Source organism: Amphichorda felina (assembly GCF_050947745.1).
Source record: "Amphichorda felina strain 45539 chromosome Unknown scaffold_4, whole genome shotgun sequence".
Taxonomy (NCBI): domain Eukaryota; kingdom Fungi; phylum Ascomycota; class Sordariomycetes; order Hypocreales; family Bionectriaceae; genus Amphichorda; species Amphichorda felina.
In genome coordinates, this window is record NW_028145046.1 from 70,214 (window position 1) to 89,337 (window position 19,124).

The window sequence follows — 19,124 nt, forward strand, 5'->3', positions numbered from 1 at the left end:
CGGCAGCCAACGGCAACCAACAACGGGCGACAACGTTGCGCTAGTCGGTGGACGCTGCTCTGGACCGGTTGACCCTTGAGACTTGTTTATCGCCGGGAATGCTCTGATAGTCATAATGGGCATCACACCATCTGGTGAGATGCAGACGATAGAACCAGTTTTGCTGCCAGAACTTCACAGGGAACGGGCGCAGGAACTTCCTTGGAGGCTCGGGCATTAGCGACATGGGCTCAGATGCACGGCACAGCACACGGATGATTACCCATCCGCCACTTTTTGTGCAATAGCGCAATAGCGCAACAGTCTTGGCTCGGGTGATGCTGGGCGGGGGTTGCTTTGCTTCTATAGTGCTGATGGCTGCACCGCTATTGATACCTGTTGCCTTCCCGATCCCTCTCGAGAATGTGAGCTGCTCGTAATATACGAATACTACTCGTATTATCCGTACTCGCCAGAGGGGGAGGTAAGACACGGGTGCGCTGGGGGTACTCTTGCTGGAAGGATTTGCCGTCTAAAAGAACCAGTGGCGCCGCGGATCTGGGGTGGACGTTGGAACCACATCCCGGATGGAGTAGGTAATTGGTAATGGGCAAACCGCGGTGGTGGCGCTTAGGCCTGGTCGCTGGTCGCTGGCCCAGGCGCGGTGGTGCCCTGACTGGCATCATTGATGGCATCAATGTGGCAATGTCACAATCATGATCGATAATACCTATCCCCGGACCCTGGTATTATTGTCGAGATATGTCGAGTTGGAGATGGGCCATTGGGGGCCAAGGTTCTGGGAGTCTTGGACTTGGTCGTCGACCAATGCCCATCCACCCACATGGACTTTTTGTTCGAGCCCTGATCGGACGGGGTCTGGGACCCGCATATTGAGACGGCATCCGTGGTTGTCACTGGCAGATAGACGGACTTCTCGACTCTGGTGGCGTGCTGGGAGATCCCTGGAGGCTATACTGCTTCGGGAAGCTCCTTGGCGGCCGGCCCTCCTCCCATCTCCCCCCCCATCTCGTCTGGGGCGCCAGCGAGTGGCAGAAACGACCCCCCCTTGAGATAGGGAGGTCAACGACATCCAGGGAGGTCAAGGGAGGTCCAGGGAGGCCAAGGAAGGTCAAGGCGCCCCAAGCGAGGGGAACAGTGTCACAGACTCGCAACACGGGCCTGGGGGCCGCTCTGGAAGAGGTCGGCGCCACCCGCCGAACGCCCAGCACTAGCCCCGGCAGCTGGGCTGGAAGGCTAGCAAAGGTCCCCAGGCCAAGATATGGGCAGTATTTCCTGATTGAGTAGTAGATTGAGTTCTCACGAAGCCCTGGCTGCAGGGTCTCTTGGCTGGCTCTCCTGCCCATTATCCATAGAGGCAGCTCTGCTGAACGACCGCCATGGCCCTTCCGCCATGTGGTGTCGCATCTGTCCACCGTGCCGTTGCGCGCTCCACACTAAGATCTGGGCGGGCAGGTGGCCAGAAATCGTATATTACTATCACGGCCCTGCCACGAGCCCCCGTCCGTCCTCTTCTCTCTCCAGCGTTCCCGCCTCTGAATATCCTCTTGTCGAGTCTCAACCGACACAGGAGCCGCCATGGAGGTCAACAAAGCCCCGCCCTATGAGGCGCGTGAGGCCACTCAGAACGAAACCGAGAAGATCGCCCTGGACGAGAAGGCTCCCTCGATTGACATCAAGTCGGATATCTCTGATGATACCGACCCTGTCATCACCGACCTCTTCACCAGCTTTCCCGACCTCAAGGGCGTCGAGCCCGAGGAGAACCCTCTGACCGTTCGTGCCGTCCTCATCGGTATCGTCCTGGGCTCGCTCGTCAACGCCTCCAATGTCTACCTCGGTCTCAAGACGGGTTTCACCTTCCCGGCCACCCTCTTTGGTGCCATCTTTGGTTATGGCTTTGTCCTCGTCCTCACCAAGTCCTTCCCTATGATTCCCTACCTCGGCGACCGATTCGGCCCCCAGGAGAATAGCATTATCCAGGCCTCTGCTACCGGTGCCGGTGGTCTCTCGGGTCTCTTCGTTGCCGGTCTCCCCGCCATGTACCAGCTCGAGCTACTCTCCGATGACCCCAAGAAGGACTTTGGCCGCATCATCACCATCACATTCGTCTCTGCCTTCTTTGGCTTCTTCGCCGCCGTGCCCCTCCGCAAGTTCTTCGTCATCAACGTGGCCCGTGAGCTGAACCTCGTCTTCCCCTCGCCTACCGCTACCGCTATGACTATCCGCTCTATGCACGCCGTCGGTAGCGGTGCCGCCGACGCCATCAGGAAGATCAAGGCCCTTGGATACTCTTTTCTCGGCGCCTTCCTGCACATCATCGTCTCCCAGTACGCTGATGGCATTCTCCATAACTGGCATCCTTTTACCTGGTTCTATATCTGGAGCGGCTTCTCCAACGGTGCCATGGCCCCGGAAAGCTGGGGCTGGTATATCCAGTTCACCCCTGCCTTCTTCGGCTCCGGTATTCTCGTCGGTCTCAACGCTGCCATCTCCTGGTTCGGCGGCACCTTCGTTGCCTTTGGCATCATCGGCCCCATCCTCGTCCACTACGGCGAGTGTGCCGGTGTCCCCCAGGGCGAGCCGGGCACCAAGTGGGCCAGTTACATCAACTATAACAGCATGGCTGGCATTGGCACGGAGGGATGGGTCCCCTCCCCCCGTTATTGGTTCCTCTGGCCCGGTGTCATGGTCCTCATTGTCTACTCGCTCATCGAGTTCCTCATCCACTTCAAGATTCTCTACACCGGTACCAAGATTGCCATCCGCGAGACTGCCGCCTCGCTCAACGCCAGGCTCCAGGCCAAGGGCAAGAGCAGCCCCTTCCTCGAGAGGCAGGCTGCTAAGGCTGTCGACGAGTCGGTTCTGGTCGAGGACTTTGCCCCTCCGGAACAGCAGGTGCCCGTGTGGGTCTGGCTTTCTGGCACCGCCGTCTTCATTGCCGTCACTGCTGTCGTCTGCAGTGTTCAGTTTGAAATGAACGCTGGTCTTGGTATACTCGCCTGCATCCTCGGTCTCATCTTCGCCTTCCTCAGTATCTATGGCGGAGCCGTCACCGACTGCACTCCTCTTACTGCCTCGGCCAAGGCTTCCCAGCTCGTCTATGGTGGTATCACCCAGAGCGGCCACTCCGTCCAGAGCGCTCAGCGCATCAACCTGTTCGCTGGTAACATTGCCTCGGGTACCGCCGATGTTGCCACCAGTCTCGTCTCCGATTTCCGTATCGGCTTCCTGCTCAAGACGCCCCCCAAGTTGCAGTTCTACGCCCAGGGCCTTGGTTCTATTGTTGCCATCTTCCTGGCCCCCGGCATCTTCGTGCTCTTCATGTCGGCTTACCCCTGCGTGTGGAGCCCCGATCATGCCGATGATAAGTGCCCCTTCATGGCCCCCTCCGTCTTCGCTTGGAAGGCCGTTGCCGTCGCTGTCACCGAGCCCGACCTCCCCATCCCGTGGTCGTGCGGTATCTTCACCATTGTCATGGGTGTTGTTGCTGCTGCCCAGGCCCTGGTCAAGAACTTCTACCTTACCGGCACCCGTGAGAAGTACCGCAACTATCTCCCCAACTGGATGTCCATTGGTGTCGCCTGGGTTCTCGGAGCCGACTCCGGCTATGCTAAGTTCGTGCTCCCAAATCCCCCCCCAGATAACACTCTCTTTGCTAACCTCGTCTTCTAGCGCTATTCTCTTTGGTTCCATTACTGCCTGGTGGTGGAGGAAGTGGTTCAAGAACAACTTTGACATCTATGCCTTCTCCGTGGCTGCTGGTCTGATTGCTGGCGAGGGTCTTGCTGGTGTCATCAACGCCGCCCTGGAGCTGGGTGAAGTTAGCGGCGGATACTACGGTACCACGGTCGCGCTCCCTGGATATTAATTGAGTGGGTTGACTGGAGGTTGTGTGTTGGGGGCTGGGTGTGTTGGCTATAGGGGTTGACTACTATGATATCCTGCAATTGAATAAAAACTTGATGTTCATTGCTGTTCTTAACAATTGGCATGAGCGAACCAAGAAGAGATCGTAATAAAGATGTTGTCTATCCCAAGACTTGGACTTGCTCTCCATCCCAGCGATCTAAACGATCACTTGTTGCTCTGCTCGGGCATGCTCCTGCCCACGCGAAGGCAGCTGAGGCGATGTGATGAAGAAGATGATGGATTGGGAACAGGTTGTAAAAGGTCGTCCCGTGTGTACATGCACATTCGTGTCCTATCCTGGATCAATCGTTCTTGCTCCTTCGCAAATGGGACGGTAAGAATTATCATGGCCTATTTCCTCAGTGCATAGCTTTCAACTATTCAGTCGGAGAATATCAATGGCTTGCAAGTACTCCTAGGAGTTCTCGGAGCATGTCAAGTGCGAATGTAGAGTGGTTTCCGTCACTCCATATGATCTGGGCAACAACTAGTTACCACTCTCGTCACACCACTTCTGGATTCAAAAACATGCCTACTAGAGGGCGTACCTTGCGTAGCTGGACGGACGCTCAATCAGACTGACCTCGATGTTGCTGCAGTTGTCTGTATATTTCTCTGGTCGAAATCTGAATCTTACCTATACATGAAGAATCTTTTCTCGAGCACAGCCGCCTCCTCTGTCCAATACGGGCTGGCCACAGGGGTATAGTCGACAGGTTCACCATCTTTGCTATCGACACGGCTTCTGTCTCGCCGCAAGCCAGGAACAGATTTAGAACGTTGAGAATTGATTACCGGTAGGATCTAAGTTGGAAAGAATCCTCACGGAATATCGCAGTTTTATTCTTCTTCTCCTTCTTCTCCTCTTTGTAATTCTTGAAGTAGGGTAGACCCGGGTGTTGCTCACTGCCGAGTTACAGTAATGTCCTTAAAGTCGGCAGAGTCCAACACTGGCTCCCCCTTTCCAAACGAGTATACCCCGTACATGGCCCCCGTGAAAGCGCCGCCGATGGGGGGATAGAACGTCAAATCTTCAGCCGACACTTCAAACTCATGTCGGATCTCGCCTGCAGTCAGGACCAGGAGATACTTTGTCGCATGGCAGTGGACCTCAAGCTTGACTATCTGGCTCTGCAGGTCTTCATCTAGTGTGACCGGATAAGAAACCTAGACCTGGGTGAGTGGAATGAACCATTTTAAAAGGGGGAGAGATCTCACATTGATGACTTGCGCTCCGGGTTGCCTGACTGGGATGCGGCAAACGATAGTCCGCTGCACCTTTCCATCCACAACACGTACTCCGGCAATACCAATGGATGCATACGAGAAGCTGCTCCACCAAAGAACTAGTCCCGCTTCGTACCCTAACCTGGTCGGATGGAAATTCATCTCGGCCGTAAAGGTCTCACTGTAGGAGCATTGCTTCCGCAGGAGCATCGATGGGCTCTCTGGGCTAGACAGGTTGTAGCATCCACCGTAAAGACGGAGATATCCGGGGCGTTCGGTGAGTGAATAGAACTTCTTGAGGGGTGTTTCTGGGACATAATGTTAGTCGATGTCGCAAACCACCTGCGAGAAATTCGGCTGTCTCTACATACGCTTCTGATACCAGCCGAGCTCTAGGTCAGGCTGGTCCAACGCTGCTTTCCAAAGTGTTGAGGGCTCGGAATCGGCATCTTTGACAATATGACGTCTTCCAACGGTTTGAAGCGTGACATTGTTGCCTTGGTTAAAGATGGGCCAATCGTCCACCCAGTCGACCAGGACGAGAAATGTTTCCCTTCCTTCATGATGGACATGCGAAATTAGCCCCCCAATTCCAAATTCGCCTTGGATAAACATGTCACTCACCAAGCTGAGGCTCCAGCCATTTGTCCCCGTCTCGGATAGGTCTCACACCTAGGAGGACTGCCCACCAGTTCCCCTCACCGTCTTCGAAGATATCGGCATGTCCTGTCCTCTGGACCTCCTCATCCGGGCCATTGTACCACAGTGGCTTCCCGGTGCCCTCCCATGGACCCAGAGGACCATCTCGGCAGCGGAAAACCCACTCCTGATGGCCAGCTTCCGTGCCTCCCTCGGCGGTGAAGAGATAGTACCAGCCATTGCGCTTGATGATGTGCGAACCCTCGGCGATTCCATGAGGGGATGTGCGAATCACCTCTGGAGGGGTCAAAGTTCGCCCGGTCTGTAAATCGATCTCGGAGATGTGGATAGCGAAGTCTTTCTGTTTCGGGCTCGGTGGTCGGCGGGCTAGCCGGTGTGTTGTGGACAGGTATACCTTGTTTGTGGCATCGTCCCAGAAGAGCTATCATTCGGTTCGCGATTTAGATTCTTGGCAATTAATGGTTGGAAAAACATACGTCTTGATCGAATCCGGGATTATCGAAGAAGATGGGGTCGGACCACGCGTTATCGTCCAATATGTTGTCGGTATACACATAAAAGCCACGAGGGAAGATTCGTTCCTGCGACAATCTCAGCAGGGTTGTTCCAAACCTTGGAGCGCAGATCCGGAATGACTTACGTCCGAGGAAGGCCGGTATCGGTGGTATATGCCCGTGGTGAGGTAGAACCGCTTCTCCTCGGGGCGATATCTCAACGTGCTCGCCCATGCACCTGCTCCGGGCTCCACGGTCCGGAGGTCAATTTGCGACCTACGACTGAGCGCATGCCCTATCAAGGTCCAGTTGATGAGGTCTGTCGACGAATAAATGGGGCATCCTGGGAAGAACTCAAAGGTTGAGGTGCTGAGGAAGTATGTGGTGGGTGTATCCCCAGAGGCGGGGACCACGCAGACGGTTGGGTCGGGGTTGAAACCGCGGATGACGGGGTTCTCAAAGGTATGCGATAAAAGGGCCGCGTCGATAGCCGTTGAGTCACCCATGGCTGCGCAATAAATGCAAGACTGGCTTGCCGTGAGGTGGCAATACCTCGAAATCCAGGGGAATGGGCGAGTATGACGCTTTGACGGATGCTGCCAGGTATAAATATATTACAATTTACAACCCCTCCTTGTTGAAGGCCGTCGGTAACTGTTGCAGGTGTAATTTATTCCACAAATCATGCCGTAGTGCCCAATCCACCCAGGGACAGGCAGTTGGGGATTAGAATTCTGGTAAAAAAACGGACCGGGTTCTCCGAAGGTCGAAACCTCTGGACTTGTCAGTATTTCCCGGCGGGAGATTGTCGTGCATTTGGGACGATGCCCAGGACTGCTTTTACCCGATGACGGGCTGCTAGGACCCATTCACAGGCGCGCTTCCCCACGCTGGGCGAGGTGAGAAGCGATCTGACATGCAGTCTATTTACCCGGGCAGTTGGACTTGTACAGGGAACGGGAATTTGAATTGAGGGACCTGCCGAGATGACATGCGGCAAATCTCCACATGGCATATGGCATGTCGCATGGTGGGCAGGCATTTATACTGATAAACCGCCAGTCGGCGTGTCTTTGCTGATTCCTCCTGCACGGTCCATTCCCCATCTTGATGTGCGTAAATGCCAGCGATGCTGCCACTGTTGACCAACCATACCGCGGTGCGCGGACTGTGGGTTCATCACGGGCAACAAACGATATTTTCGGAACGATTGGCAAGTCAATTTTTCTTTTTGTCTAGCTTTATCTATGCCCCGATGATGTGCTTATCGGCAGGTGTAGCCGCCGTCGATGACAATATCGGCACCGGTGGTGTAGGTGCTGGCGTCCGAGACGAGGTAGACGTAGGCGCCCTTGAGCTCCTTGGCGTCGCCGTTGCGGCCGAGGGGGATCATGCTCCTCCACAGCTCCTGGGTGGCGGGGTCGATAAAGTCGGACAGGCCGGTGTCAATGTAGCCAGGGGAGATGGAGTTGACGCGGGCAAAGTCACGCCACTCGTTGGCGAGGGACTTGGCCAAGTGGATGCAGCCAGCCTTGGCCACGTTGTACGAGGTCTGCTCCTGGGGGTAGTTGGCAATGTGGCCAGACATGGAGGCGGTGATGACGAAGGAGCCGTGGCCCTGCTTCTTGAAGAGGGCGCCGACGGCCTTGGCGCAGTAGGCGGTGCCGTTGAGGTCGATCTGGATGACCTTGTCCCAGTCGGCGGAGGTCCCATCGATGACGCCAGCGTTGGCGGTAGCACCGGCGCTGCGGCATGTTAGCACCCCGATTCCGCAGGTCCACAGGTCCATGGCCCATGGGTGGTCGGATCCATGGGGCTCCCGGCAGTAACCGGGCCTGAGTGGGACTGAACTGAGGGGCGGAGACTTACTTGGCGATGAAGGCATCGATCTTGCCAAAGTCGGCGACAATCTCGTTGACGAAGCGCTCGACGTCGTTGTAGTCGCTGACATTGGCCTTGTAGGCCTTGGCCTTGACGCCGTACTCCTTGATGAGCTCCTCGACGTTCTTCTCGGCGCCCTCCTTGCGGGAGGCATAGGTGATGGCAATATTAGCACCCATCTCGGCGCAGCCGCGGGCAGCCTCAATTCCCATGCCACGGGGGCCGGAGGCGCCGGTGACGACGACGACCTTGCCCTTGAGGCTGAAGAGATCCAGCAGACGGCTGGCCTTGGGGACGCTGACAGGCATGATGGCGGTGTTGGTGTTGATTGGTGAAGCTGTGGATGGGGATGGGGAGAGGATAAGAGAAGGGAAGAGATGGGGGATCCGAGCGAGGAGGAGGGGGCATTTAACGTCGAGCGCCAGCTCTCTAAGCTACCAGGTGGTAGGTAGGTAGGTGAGGTACCTGTAGGTAAGGCAGGTGCTACTAGTAGTAATACCTTACTTACTGCTTGGTAAAGTGCCTTACTTGCTGCTTGGTAAGTATTACGGTACCAACCCGAGCCGTGGCTGACGGGTGGCTCTTGCCCGGCGCGAGCTATTACTGCCTACGGCCATGTACGAGGACAGAGCAGGATAACGGCGCGTAAGGCAGGCAGACAGCTGGAGTGCGGCAACACGAGGATCCACCGATTGATGTCATCCCATGCGGGAACGCTGGACTGGTGGTCGCGCCAGCAAGTCACCTACCGGCGTGTTTTGTTGAGGTCTCACATGGAACCATCGAGGCCTCCTCTTGCCTCCATGCATCCCTCTGACAGGTATTTGGCAATTTGCTGCTGGTACAGGTGCCATTGGAGCTTGGACTCTGGGCAATTGGCGGCTGTCATTGTTGATGAAGCAGATTTCCTATCGACGGAGGGCTACGAGGCAGCGCGTGAACCAGCGCAGACAGGGTCAGGGGAGCGATGGATGAGATCATGGCATTCGGGAATCAGCAGGCAATCGGGAAGATTAAGGAGGGGCAAGAGTGCAATGACACAGGGAGTGATGATGGGAGGGGGAGGGGGAGGGGCAACTGCAGATGCCGCCAAGTGGGGGTCGCTGGCTGTGCCCGCCCCACTGTCCAGGCTGACCGTTGACAGAAAAACAAGCCAAACAGTGTCCCTTCCCGGCTTCTCCCATGCGGTGGCAATACCGCATCAGTCCACCATCTTTTCTGTCAGCTTCCTGTTCGGGTGGCGTCTCACCACCAGCCCACCACTGCGAGTGACACGACCACCATCACCTCCAAGCGTCGCAACAAGCGTTCACAGCTCACAACGTCTGCAGGGGATGTGTCAGGCGTGTGCGCATGGAGGGGCGGCAGCCATTCCCATGAGCATTGGTGCGAGCATTGGTGCGAGCATTGGTACGAGCATTGGCACGAGCATTGGCACGAGCATTGGCACGGCCATTGGTCATTTGGCTGCCGCACCACCAGCACATCAAGGATCACGATCACCGACTATGTGTTGCCGGCTTCATGTGAAGCTCCGCCAGGCCTCAATTCTCAATGCTCACTCAGACCGACTACCAATGCATAGAATACCGCGGATACGTGCTCCGTAACAAGCCGCGTTTTGATCTCCAACAGAACACAGCTAGCCCCAGAACGAAAATCCGGGGGAGGAGACCAGTTTGCCCCAGATCGGCTAACCTTCATTCTGATCCTAGCTCCTGAAGGTCCTGACCGCCCTTCTCGGATCTCCCGCCTTCTCCCCGCCTCCCCGCGTCGGTAGACGATACAACTCCCCGACCGCGCGACTCGCCCGTGTTGCTGTTTGTCATAATCCCTACCAGAGAGTCCACTTGTTGCCCGAACTTCATCGCACTCACCTCATTGGGCTCGGGAGAAGCTTCAAGAGAGGCCTGGAACTCTCGGTCAAGGCTCCTGACATCCCCCACTCTCCTCGACGCACCCCTGCCAAGATGTCTCGTGTCACCTTCGGTCAAGTGTGGCAGAGACACAACCAACAGCGACAGCACGTCCGCATGATCCCTGTGAGCTGGATTTTGGTGGAATCGGTAGGAGGCAAAATCTGCCATGGCAGCCTGCCGTATTAATCCACCATCCCCTTCAACTTTTCGACCATCTCCTCGCCAGCGACGCCGGAACCCACCACATATAAAGCCCGCCGAGTTGACGTTTGCTGCAAGGGAAATTGAGAAACGGACGTGAGCACTATATATGGCTGACCTCAGACGACTGGAATGACTAGATGTTCTTCAGCGGCCTAGACTCGTCAATCGACATTCCGGGGGCGGTCAGCCTGCATCAAATTCGCCTCGTGCAACGCGTCTCTTGCCCCCAAGACAATGAGCTCACCGACCGCCTCAAATCGAGGCTGTTGAAAGATTACTATTTGCCTGTCATATTGACAAACATTTGATGTGATGTATTCGTACAACGTATTTGTACAACGCATATGCATTGGGGCAAACTCGTACGGGTACAGCCATCTCCGACATACCGACAGCACTCCGCACTGGATGGCTGGTACAGTGTCCCCGGAGGGCCCTTCCGGGCACTCTATTGGCCATTATAAGAAAGAGCGCGATGGAACCGTTAGAAGGAATTTCGTATTTCGTATCTTGGATCTTCCTTGAATAAAAAAAAAAGTTCGCCATAGATGTTGCATACCGTGTTGTCCACATTGCTCCATGTTGGGCGCTTGCATCGTGCTGGTGGTCGGTCTTGTGGTGTTTTGAAGTATACGGCAGTGGCCTTCGTTGTAGCCATGAATTTCCGAGACTACGTTTTGATACCGCAGGCGTTACTCGTGATCTTATAGCTTTATCTCGAGAATCAAGAATTATTTCTATAGGAAGAAGGGCTTGGTGACACACATACCAATAGTTGGAGAATAACCTCGGCATGCACTTGAATTTGTTTGTATACAAGACAGACTTTGGATTTTTGAAAATGCCAGAAGATTCAGATAGAAGCAGAAATAAGCTACATGCGTGTCCATGTCGTAATATTTGTGATTCTATACAAATCCAATGTCGCGCATTACATGGCGATTATTTATCGTGATTTGAATGGGCCAGGACAGCAATGCTCGATTTTGGGTGGTTGTAAATATTTATTACCTACGGATAGATAATAGCTATACATCGCGAGAACCATCAGTCTTATAATCTCCGTGCACTCTGGAGGTTTTTGAAATACAACATCTATCATTCGTTCCCGCTAGCCGCTCCCGTCCCCACGATCGGGTTCAATCTGCATTATCCACTTACACGCCCGCCACCATGCCGACGTGCTTATCGCTGCTGATGAAGATATGACCAGGGCTTCGGGAGTTTATCTACGAGTATCATTGGTAGAGGAGGGGAGCGACGGGCGATTGTTCATCGACGCGGGAACTCTAATTGGTGAACAATGCTTGGTATACTACCTTGATATCAACGACGGCACATTAGGTCTTGGATCCTGCCCAATGCAGCCACGTGCTTGCAGTATCTCAACCAATCGCGTGTATCAGAATCTCACCCTCCGTTACATCGTACATAATGGAGCGCCGTTGATTCGATTTCCCACGGTCTGCCCTGTGCTCCTTCGCGGTGCTCTGCCAACAACTACTCATGCAAAAATACATGGGGCCCTTTGCCTTGCGATTGCGTCGTGCAAACCCCCGCGGAGATGCCCAAATCAATATCGGAAGCGCATCGAATGTTGTGGACATCGTGGAGATGAAAAACGAGAAAAAAGTCATGCCATAGCAGTTCCGCGGAGATGCTTGGAGCCCGGGGCTCGGATGTGGGTCCACAAAGCCGGGACTCCGGGGCGGCCGGGCGTATTACAAACCACTCGGGAAAACTTGGGTCGGGATATAGCGGAGCTGCGTGTAAAACATTTACACACAATCGTATGATAGGCAGGAATCGACGACATGACTCGACGGCACGACCTTGGGTGCCAACGCTACAAATAGGACTTGAAAAGAGTCTTTGCAGGCTGAGAATGAACCAAATCACCCATCATCATCATTATCATCAACAGCATGGCTCTCACACAGCAGCAGATTGACATTGTCAAGTCGACGGTCCCCATCATCCGGGACCACGGCGACACCGTCACCACCGTCTTTTATAGAAACATGCTGGCAGCCCACCCTGAGCTCAAGAACTACTTTTCTCTTCGCAATCAGCAGACTGGCGCTCAGCAGGCAGCGCTCGCCAAGTCAGTGCTCGCCTACGCCACCTACATCGACGACCTGGGCAAGCTGACCCAAGCCGTCGAGCGCATCGCCCAGAAGCACGCCTCGCTGTTCATCAAGGCTGAGCACTACCCCATTGTCGGCGAGTTCCTCATCGGCGCCTTTGGCGAGGTCCTCGGCGATGGTCTGACCCCGGAGGTCAAGGACGCCTGGCTTGCGGCCTACGGTCAGCTGGCCGACGTCTTCATCGGCCGCGAGAAGCAGCTGTACCAGGAGGCTGGTGACTGGCAGGCCTGGCGCAAGTTTCGCATCAGTGCCAAGGAGAAGCACAACGACACCGTCGCCATCTTTGATCTCGAGCCCACCGATGGCAAGCCCCTGCCAGTCTATCTCCCGGGCCAGTACATCAGCCTGCAGATCCCCATCCCCAATCTCGACGGTCTGCTCCAGAGCAGGCAGTTCAGCCTTACTGAGGCCCCCAAGGAGGGGTTGACCCGGTACAGGATCAGTGTGAAGAAAGAGGAGCAGCCGGAGAACACCACGCCCGAGGACGTGACGGCCGGCAAAGTCCCGGGCCTGGTCTCCAACACGCTGCACAAGGGTTACCAGGTCGGCGACGAGGTTGAGCTGAGCCCTCCTCGTGGAGAATTCTTCCTGGACCCATCGGTCAAGGACGACAGCACAAAGCCACTCGTGCTGCTATCCGCCGGAGTTGGCGCTTCGCCTTTACGTTCGATCCTGGACAGCGTCCTTGAGTCTTCCTCTTCGACGAGGCCCATCAGGTGGATCCACACGGCGAAGCACACAGGCAACACCTGCTACACACAACACATCCGGGAGTCCGCCTCAAAGCACAACAACCTGGCCGCTACGATATTCGTCAAGGAGATTCGCGACACGGACAAGGAGGGACAGGACTATGAAAAGGTCGGAAGAATGACCAACCAACGCCTGGGAGATGAGCAGCTACTCCCGCTTGACAACAAGGATGCTGAGTACTTCATCTGCGGACCCGAGCAGTGGATGATCGAGCTGAGGGACTGGCTCGAGTCCAAGGGAGTCGAGAGGCAGAGGCAGCACTTGGAGCTGTTCAAGACCGGTGACCTGAACTAATATTCTCCGAAGACGAAGACATGAAGTCTGGAATTCTCTCCGCTCATATAGAAACATGTACCTTCTAGATCTATGAATAATGATACATCTAATGACACAAGATCAACAATGAACACTACGTAGCACTGGCCTTGCGACCAGACGAGTCGCCCCCACAGTAGGCTTGGCTGCCCGTGTCATACATAGGCTTCGTAGACCAAAATAGACCGTGTTAGGCTCGGCAGCTATTTATTCTCTCGACAACTGCCGGCCATGTTTTGAGGAAGCGGGGAATAATAGTAGTACTATGTACCATGGCCGGATTTGGTGTGCTCCTTGGAACCCAGGAGCAGCGAAGTCGGCGACAGAGGGGTGTAGAGAAATCGCGCCTTATTGCAGCAAATGGCGTGCGAATCGATGGGCTGCACGCCATGCTTCCCATCCTTGCCAAGAAATCGGCTGACCAGACCATCGGATTATGAGCCGATCTGGGAAACGGGTTTCTGGAATGGTCAAAAGACGACTTCGTCCAGGAAGCTTGATGGTTCATTGACTGTTCTCGACTCCAGCGACGTACGCAGTCATGGAGACCACACAGAGCTTCACCGAGATCCCCCGCATCGACCTGTCCCAGGCTGACGACCCTGAAACCGAGCCACGGCTCCTATCCAAGCTACGATCAGCCCTTATCGAGGTGGGCTTTCTGTACATCGAGAACCACGGTGTACCCGGCCACGTGGTATCCGACATGCAATCCGCCCTCCCGGAACTCTTTTCCCTGCCCCCCAGCGCCAAGGATGAGGTCGCGCTGGGCAAATCACCGCACTTCCTGGGCTACAGTGGCGATGGCTCTGAAACAACAGCAGGCAGGGCAGACCGGCGGGAGCAATTTGAGTTTGCCAATGAGCTGACTGCTACCTGGAGTCAAGGTGCTCCTCTGAGCGAGAAACTCCGCGGGCCAAACCAGGTACGTTGGCCGTAGCGAATGCACGATCACTTTCAACTTTGGCGGCTGGTTGATCTGACATGAACAGTGGCCCTCTGAATTTCCCTCACTTCGCCCCATCGTGGAGAGGTATATTGCGGAGATGGTCACTCTGGGGGAGCGATTCCTGCGACTCGTTGCCAAAGCGCTTTCGCTCCCGGAAGATGTGCTGGTTGGGTTTCTCTCCGACCAGCACCGACTAAAGCTGGTGCACTATCCAGCCCTCCCTGGCAGCGACTCAGGAGGGCAGGGCGTCGGACCACACAAGGATTCTTCTGGCTGGTGGACGTTTCTTCTGCAAGCGTCTCCTCCGCATGTCAAGGGCTTGCAGGTGCTCAACAAGAGTGGCGACTGGATCGACGTACCGGTGATACCGGAGACGTTTGTGGTCAATATCGGCCAGGCCTTTGAAGTGGTTACAAACGGGGTGTGCAAGGCCACCACTCACCGAGTACTTGGAGGACCCCTGGAACGATTCAGCATCCCATTCTTTCAGGGAGTTCGGCGTGGTCTCACAAAGGACGAAGCATTAAACACTTTAAAGGGGCATTTTTCCAGTTCCAACTTCCACTTGGGCTCAGTCGAGTCGGAAGAAGGCCGTGATATTGACTCGGCATTTCTCAAGGGCAAGTATGATACATGGGGGGAAAGCCAGCTGCGAACCAAGATCCGAAGCCATCAGGACGTGGGGAGGAGATTCTACAGCGACGTGTTTGACAAGTACATGCATGACGATTGAAATCATTTTTTTTTAATATTTGTTGGGTATAAATGAGGTCTAGTCAAAGTACTTGATCTTGACGCCCTTGAGAATCTCCTGCTCCGAAACCTCACTCCTGGCCTGTCTGTTGGCCACGCCCTCCTTGACGCGAGCCTTGACCCATTCACCCGCAGTGATGCCCGCTGCGCGCTGCGTCTCCTCGTCGGGCTTATAGCCTAGCCTCTCGAGGACGGGACTCTCGACGGGCTTCAGCTCCAGGCTGCTCTCGGGCCGGACAAAGTACAGGACGCCCAGCCTGTCGATGTGGGCCTGGTCCGGGGGCGGCGCGACGACGCGGTGGATGCTGCTCTTGAGGAAGCCGCTGGTCAGGAACTGCAGCACGTCGGCGACGTTGACGGTGATGCTGCCGTCGTAGGGCTTGACCCATTTCCAGCCGCCGTCCGGCCCGCGCACCTGTAGGGCGGCGACGGGCTGGCGGAAGAGGAGCGTCAGGCTGCCGTAGTCGCTGTGGCCCTTGACCCAGACGTTGTCGAGCTTCTTGTTGGTCTCGACATCGCGGGCGTGGTACTTCATGTACCGCAGGTGGCAGTCCGAGATGATCTCGTCGTAGCGGTGACGGACCGCAAAGTAATCCTCGGGGAGCTCGAGGACAATGGCGAACAGGGTCAGGAGCTTCTGGACGACATTGTTGTGGATGTGGCGAGCAAAGTGCTCGATCTCGGGCTTGTTCTCCTCGACGACGCTGGGATGCGGACGCTCAAGTGCGGGGATGAACTTGGGGATGTTGTAGATTTCCGTGTTGTCGAAAATACCAGGGACAATTTCCTGTACTCTTGTCAGACTGGGATTGTCTTGAAAAGAGACCTGCGAAGGGGGGGAAGGGGGGCTCACACGAAGGCCAAGGGGCTTGTAGCCATTGTAGCCGCCATTCTCGGTATCGGCTCGGTACTTGAGCTTCTCCTCGGTAGGCAGCTCAAAGACAGACTTTCCAATGGCGAACTGACGGTCGACCTGCTCCTGGTCGAGGCCAAAGTTGATAATGTAGAAGAAGCCAATAGTCTGCAGAGCCTCGAACAGCTGCTTGGCCAGGGCCTCCTTGCCCCCTGGCTGGTCGAACTTGGAAAGGTCGAGGGTGACCAGGTCGGCCCATTCCACTGGGACGGTGTGAGATGCGGTGCATAATATGCGACTGGGGGTACCTGGACTGATACTCACGTTCGTGCTTTGTTTCCGCGACCTGCTCATAGGCGGACAGAGGCTTGTGAGCGCTCGTCACGATCGGTTGTTGCACAGCGGCGGCCATCTTTGGTTATGATTGGGGTACAGTATGAGACAGTTGCACCAAATTTTTATTTGCCTTCTTCCACAAGATGCCAGTACCGTGCAGATATCGCCAACGGGCACGTCTTTATGTCCGTCCCCACGTGCGGGGATCGGCCTCCGGGCGTCGCCCCGAGTGGACCCCGAAGTCTGACGCCATCCGGCCCTGCAATAACGTTCTGTCCCAAACTGTCGTGATATGGGGAAACATGGGGAAGCCTGACCTATAACATCCTGCGATGCAGCACTGCTGACGAGTACCTCATGCTATCCCATGCTTCCAGGGCAAGATGGACGTGGAATGTCCACATCCGCGAAACAAATTTGCTGGCGCAATCGGCGGTATCAAGGCCTCGAGGCTTCTGCTTGACGGTGCAAGGAAATGGCTCTTGGCTGATAGGGAAATTGGAATCCGAAGTTCGGGCCTGGGCAGTAGTCGTCATTTTCCCTTGCGATGTCATGATGCCATCTCCGTAATCCCGTGGCTGTCGAGCAGGCATCAAAAAGATGCCCAATCCGTCCTTCCCCTGATACCGGGACTCTGGGTCGGCACCGCCTCTTGTTTTCCATTCGGCATTACCTGCATCATCTGTGCGTCTCGGAACCTGCAGTCACGGCTGTTTCGACCCGACATGGCGGAAATTGCTCCCAGCATCTCCCGGGAAGGGGGCCAAGGGGCCACCCCCAAGTCCCCCATTACAGTGGGGATCGACTCCCTGAGTGACACAGCATCCAAAGACGATAGCAGCAACCCGGATCCCAAGGAGGGATTGACCTTTGCAAAGCGAGGTGAGCAAGTGGGCGAGGCCTTTGACAACAGAGACGTGGATGGCTTCGATGCGGACCGCATGAGAGACAGGGCGCTCCTCACCGCTGCCGAGGAAAAGGCCTTGCTGAGACGCATCGACTGGCGGATGATGGGCATCTGCTCCTTGCTCTTTCTGATGAAGAACTTGGACGCCGACAATGTCTCCAACGCCAGGATCATGAACCGGGACACGGATCGAAACATTATGACACAGCTCAACATGTCGTCTGACCAGTACAACCTGCTCACTGTCTTGTACTATGTGCGTGAGATTCTTTTCAAGTGCCAAACCAAGCTGACAAATAACAGGTACCCTACATCGTGTTCGAAGCGCCATCCAACCTTTTGCTCAAGAAGTTCAAACCAAGCACTTGGCAATCAAGGATCATGATCACGTGGGGGATTACGCTCCTTTGCCATGTACCCGTGAAAGACAAGGGGGGAATCTATACTGCTAGGTTCTTTTTGGGTTTAGTACGTATTTTGGCTCATATTTGGCGGTACCTCTGGGGCTATTACTGATGCGTTGCAGTTTGAGGCTGGCATGTTCCCGGGCGTCATCCTGCAGATGACCTACTGGTATCGCCCAGATGAAATGTCTGTCCGATTGCTGTATTTCTGTAAGTAGAGCACTTTTGTTGAATCACAGACAATGGGCGGCTAATCCTGGAAGATGTGCTGGGCAATCTGTCTGGTGTCTTTAGTGGGTTGCTTGCCTTTGGTTTTGACACGGTATCTGGGAACCGGGGGCTGTCTGGATGGCAGTGGCTGTTCTTGGTAGAAGGGCTGATAACCGTCGTCTTGGGCATCGCCGTCAAGTTCTTGCTGCCCGACTGTAAGTACCGATCCCAGCTGCCCATGCCATGTTGGATATTGGCTGACCTTTTGTCTTCAGTCCCCCCCACGGCCAAATGGCTCAGCGACAAGGAGAAGGCCTTCATCCAAGCTCGCCTCCCCCCAAATGCCCCGCGGGCTGCCGAGGAGGACTTCAACGTGCGCGAAATCATCTCGACGCTCAAGGACCGCCGCCTGTGGCTCTTCACGCTCATCTGGGCGACCTTTACCGTGGGCACGTCTGGTGTCAAATTCTACCAACCCACTGTCATCGCCAACCTTGGATACACCAGCATTGCCCAGGCGCAGCTGCTCAACCTCCCCATCTCAATTCTCAGCATCATCGTCATTGGCGTCACGGGCTTGTTCGCCGACAATGGAAAACTCCCGCGCCCGGTGTACCCGCTGACCGTATTCGTGGTCATCCTCTCCTGCTACGCCGTACTGGTCGTGTACCCGTCCAACGGAGCCGTCTATGCCGCGACGCTCATCGGCAATGCCTTCACGTCAGCCTTCTACCCGCTCATGTGGCCGTGGCGCGTGCAGACGACGTCTCGGGCTACGGGCTCAGCTTTCAGCATCGGCTTCGTCAACAGCTACGGTCAGATGGGCGGTGCCATCGGGCCCCAGATCTTCAGGCAGATGTACGCCCCGCGGTACCGGGAGAGCTTCGCCAGCGCCATGGCCCTCATCGGGGCTTGCATTATGATTACTCTGCTGACTTGGTGGGTGACGCGGAAAACAGAGTCAGACACCCGTAAATTGAAGAGGGCTAGGGTCAAGGCGGAAAAGGACGGTTTGGCGGTGCTGGACGATGTGGTAGACCGGGATCTGGAGCAGGATGGGAAATCCAACATGGCATCCAGCGGGCGACAGGCACAATAGTCCTGGCCAATCCTACCTGAGGATTTGCTTTGCATAGTTGATGCATAGTAGAAAAGCTAGGAAATCTAGAATAAATGGGAGAAGTCGTTGGACGGCGAAAG

General features: G+C 55.5%; 7 protein-coding genes across 7 annotated transcripts; 4 read left to right on the top strand and 3 right to left on the bottom strand.

Moving 5' to 3' along the window:
* Positions 1–1,578: 1,578 nt before the first annotated feature.
* Positions 1,579–3,871, top strand: ACO1O0_003777 (OPT family oligopeptide transporter; the record flags this gene model as incomplete). Its single annotated transcript, XM_083193220.1, has 2 exons — positions 1,579–3,617; positions 3,676–3,871. 2 exons carry the CDS (start codon positions 1,579–1,581, stop codon positions 3,869–3,871), a joined length of 2,235 nt encoding a protein of 744 aa, XP_083050168.1.
* A 944-nt stretch (positions 3,872–4,815) lies between these two features.
* On the bottom strand, positions 4,816–6,799 carry ACO1O0_003778 (glycosyl hydrolase; the record flags this gene model as incomplete). Its single annotated transcript, XM_083193221.1, has 5 exons — positions 4,816–5,079; positions 5,131–5,447; positions 5,764–6,220; positions 6,276–6,380; positions 6,440–6,799. The coding sequence occupies 5 exons, from the start codon at positions 6,797–6,799 to the stop codon at positions 4,816–4,818; spliced, it is 1,503 nt and encodes a 500-aa protein (XP_083050169.1).
* A 758-nt stretch (positions 6,800–7,557) lies between these two features.
* On the bottom strand, positions 7,558–8,482 carry LXR1 (SDR family oxidoreductase; the record flags this gene model as incomplete). Its single annotated transcript, XM_083193222.1, has 2 exons — positions 7,558–8,038; positions 8,163–8,482. The coding sequence occupies 2 exons, from the start codon at positions 8,480–8,482 to the stop codon at positions 7,558–7,560; spliced, it is 801 nt and encodes a 266-aa protein (XP_083050170.1).
* A 3,740-nt stretch (positions 8,483–12,222) lies between these two features.
* Positions 12,223–13,491, top strand: ACO1O0_003780 (flavohemoglobin; the record flags this gene model as incomplete). Its single annotated transcript, XM_083193223.1, has 1 exon — positions 12,223–13,491. The coding sequence occupies one exon, from the start codon at positions 12,223–12,225 to the stop codon at positions 13,489–13,491; it is 1,269 nt and encodes a 422-aa protein (XP_083050171.1).
* Positions 13,492–14,053: 562 nt separating this feature from the next.
* ACO1O0_003781 (isopenicillin N synthase family dioxygenase) lies at positions 14,054–15,194 on the top strand (the record flags this gene model as incomplete). Its single annotated transcript, XM_083193224.1, has 2 exons — positions 14,054–14,437; positions 14,505–15,194. 2 exons carry the CDS (start codon positions 14,054–14,056, stop codon positions 15,192–15,194), a joined length of 1,074 nt encoding a protein of 357 aa, XP_083050172.1.
* A 39-nt stretch (positions 15,195–15,233) lies between these two features.
* On the bottom strand, positions 15,234–16,479 carry ACO1O0_003782 (uncharacterized protein; the record flags this gene model as incomplete). The annotated part of the gene is made up of 3 exons (XM_083193225.1): positions 15,234–16,001; positions 16,068–16,330; positions 16,392–16,479. The coding sequence occupies 3 exons, from the start codon at positions 16,477–16,479 to the stop codon at positions 15,234–15,236; spliced, it is 1,119 nt and encodes a 372-aa protein (XP_083050173.1).
* Positions 16,480–17,128: 649 nt separating this feature from the next.
* ACO1O0_003783 (major facilitator superfamily domain-containing protein) lies at positions 17,129–19,023 on the top strand (the record flags this gene model as incomplete). Its single annotated transcript, XM_083193226.1, has 5 exons — positions 17,129–17,566; positions 17,614–17,778; positions 17,837–17,924; positions 17,954–18,139; positions 18,200–19,023. The coding sequence occupies 5 exons, from the start codon at positions 17,129–17,131 to the stop codon at positions 19,021–19,023; spliced, it is 1,701 nt and encodes a 566-aa protein (XP_083050174.1).
* Positions 19,024–19,124: the final 101 nt, after the last annotated feature.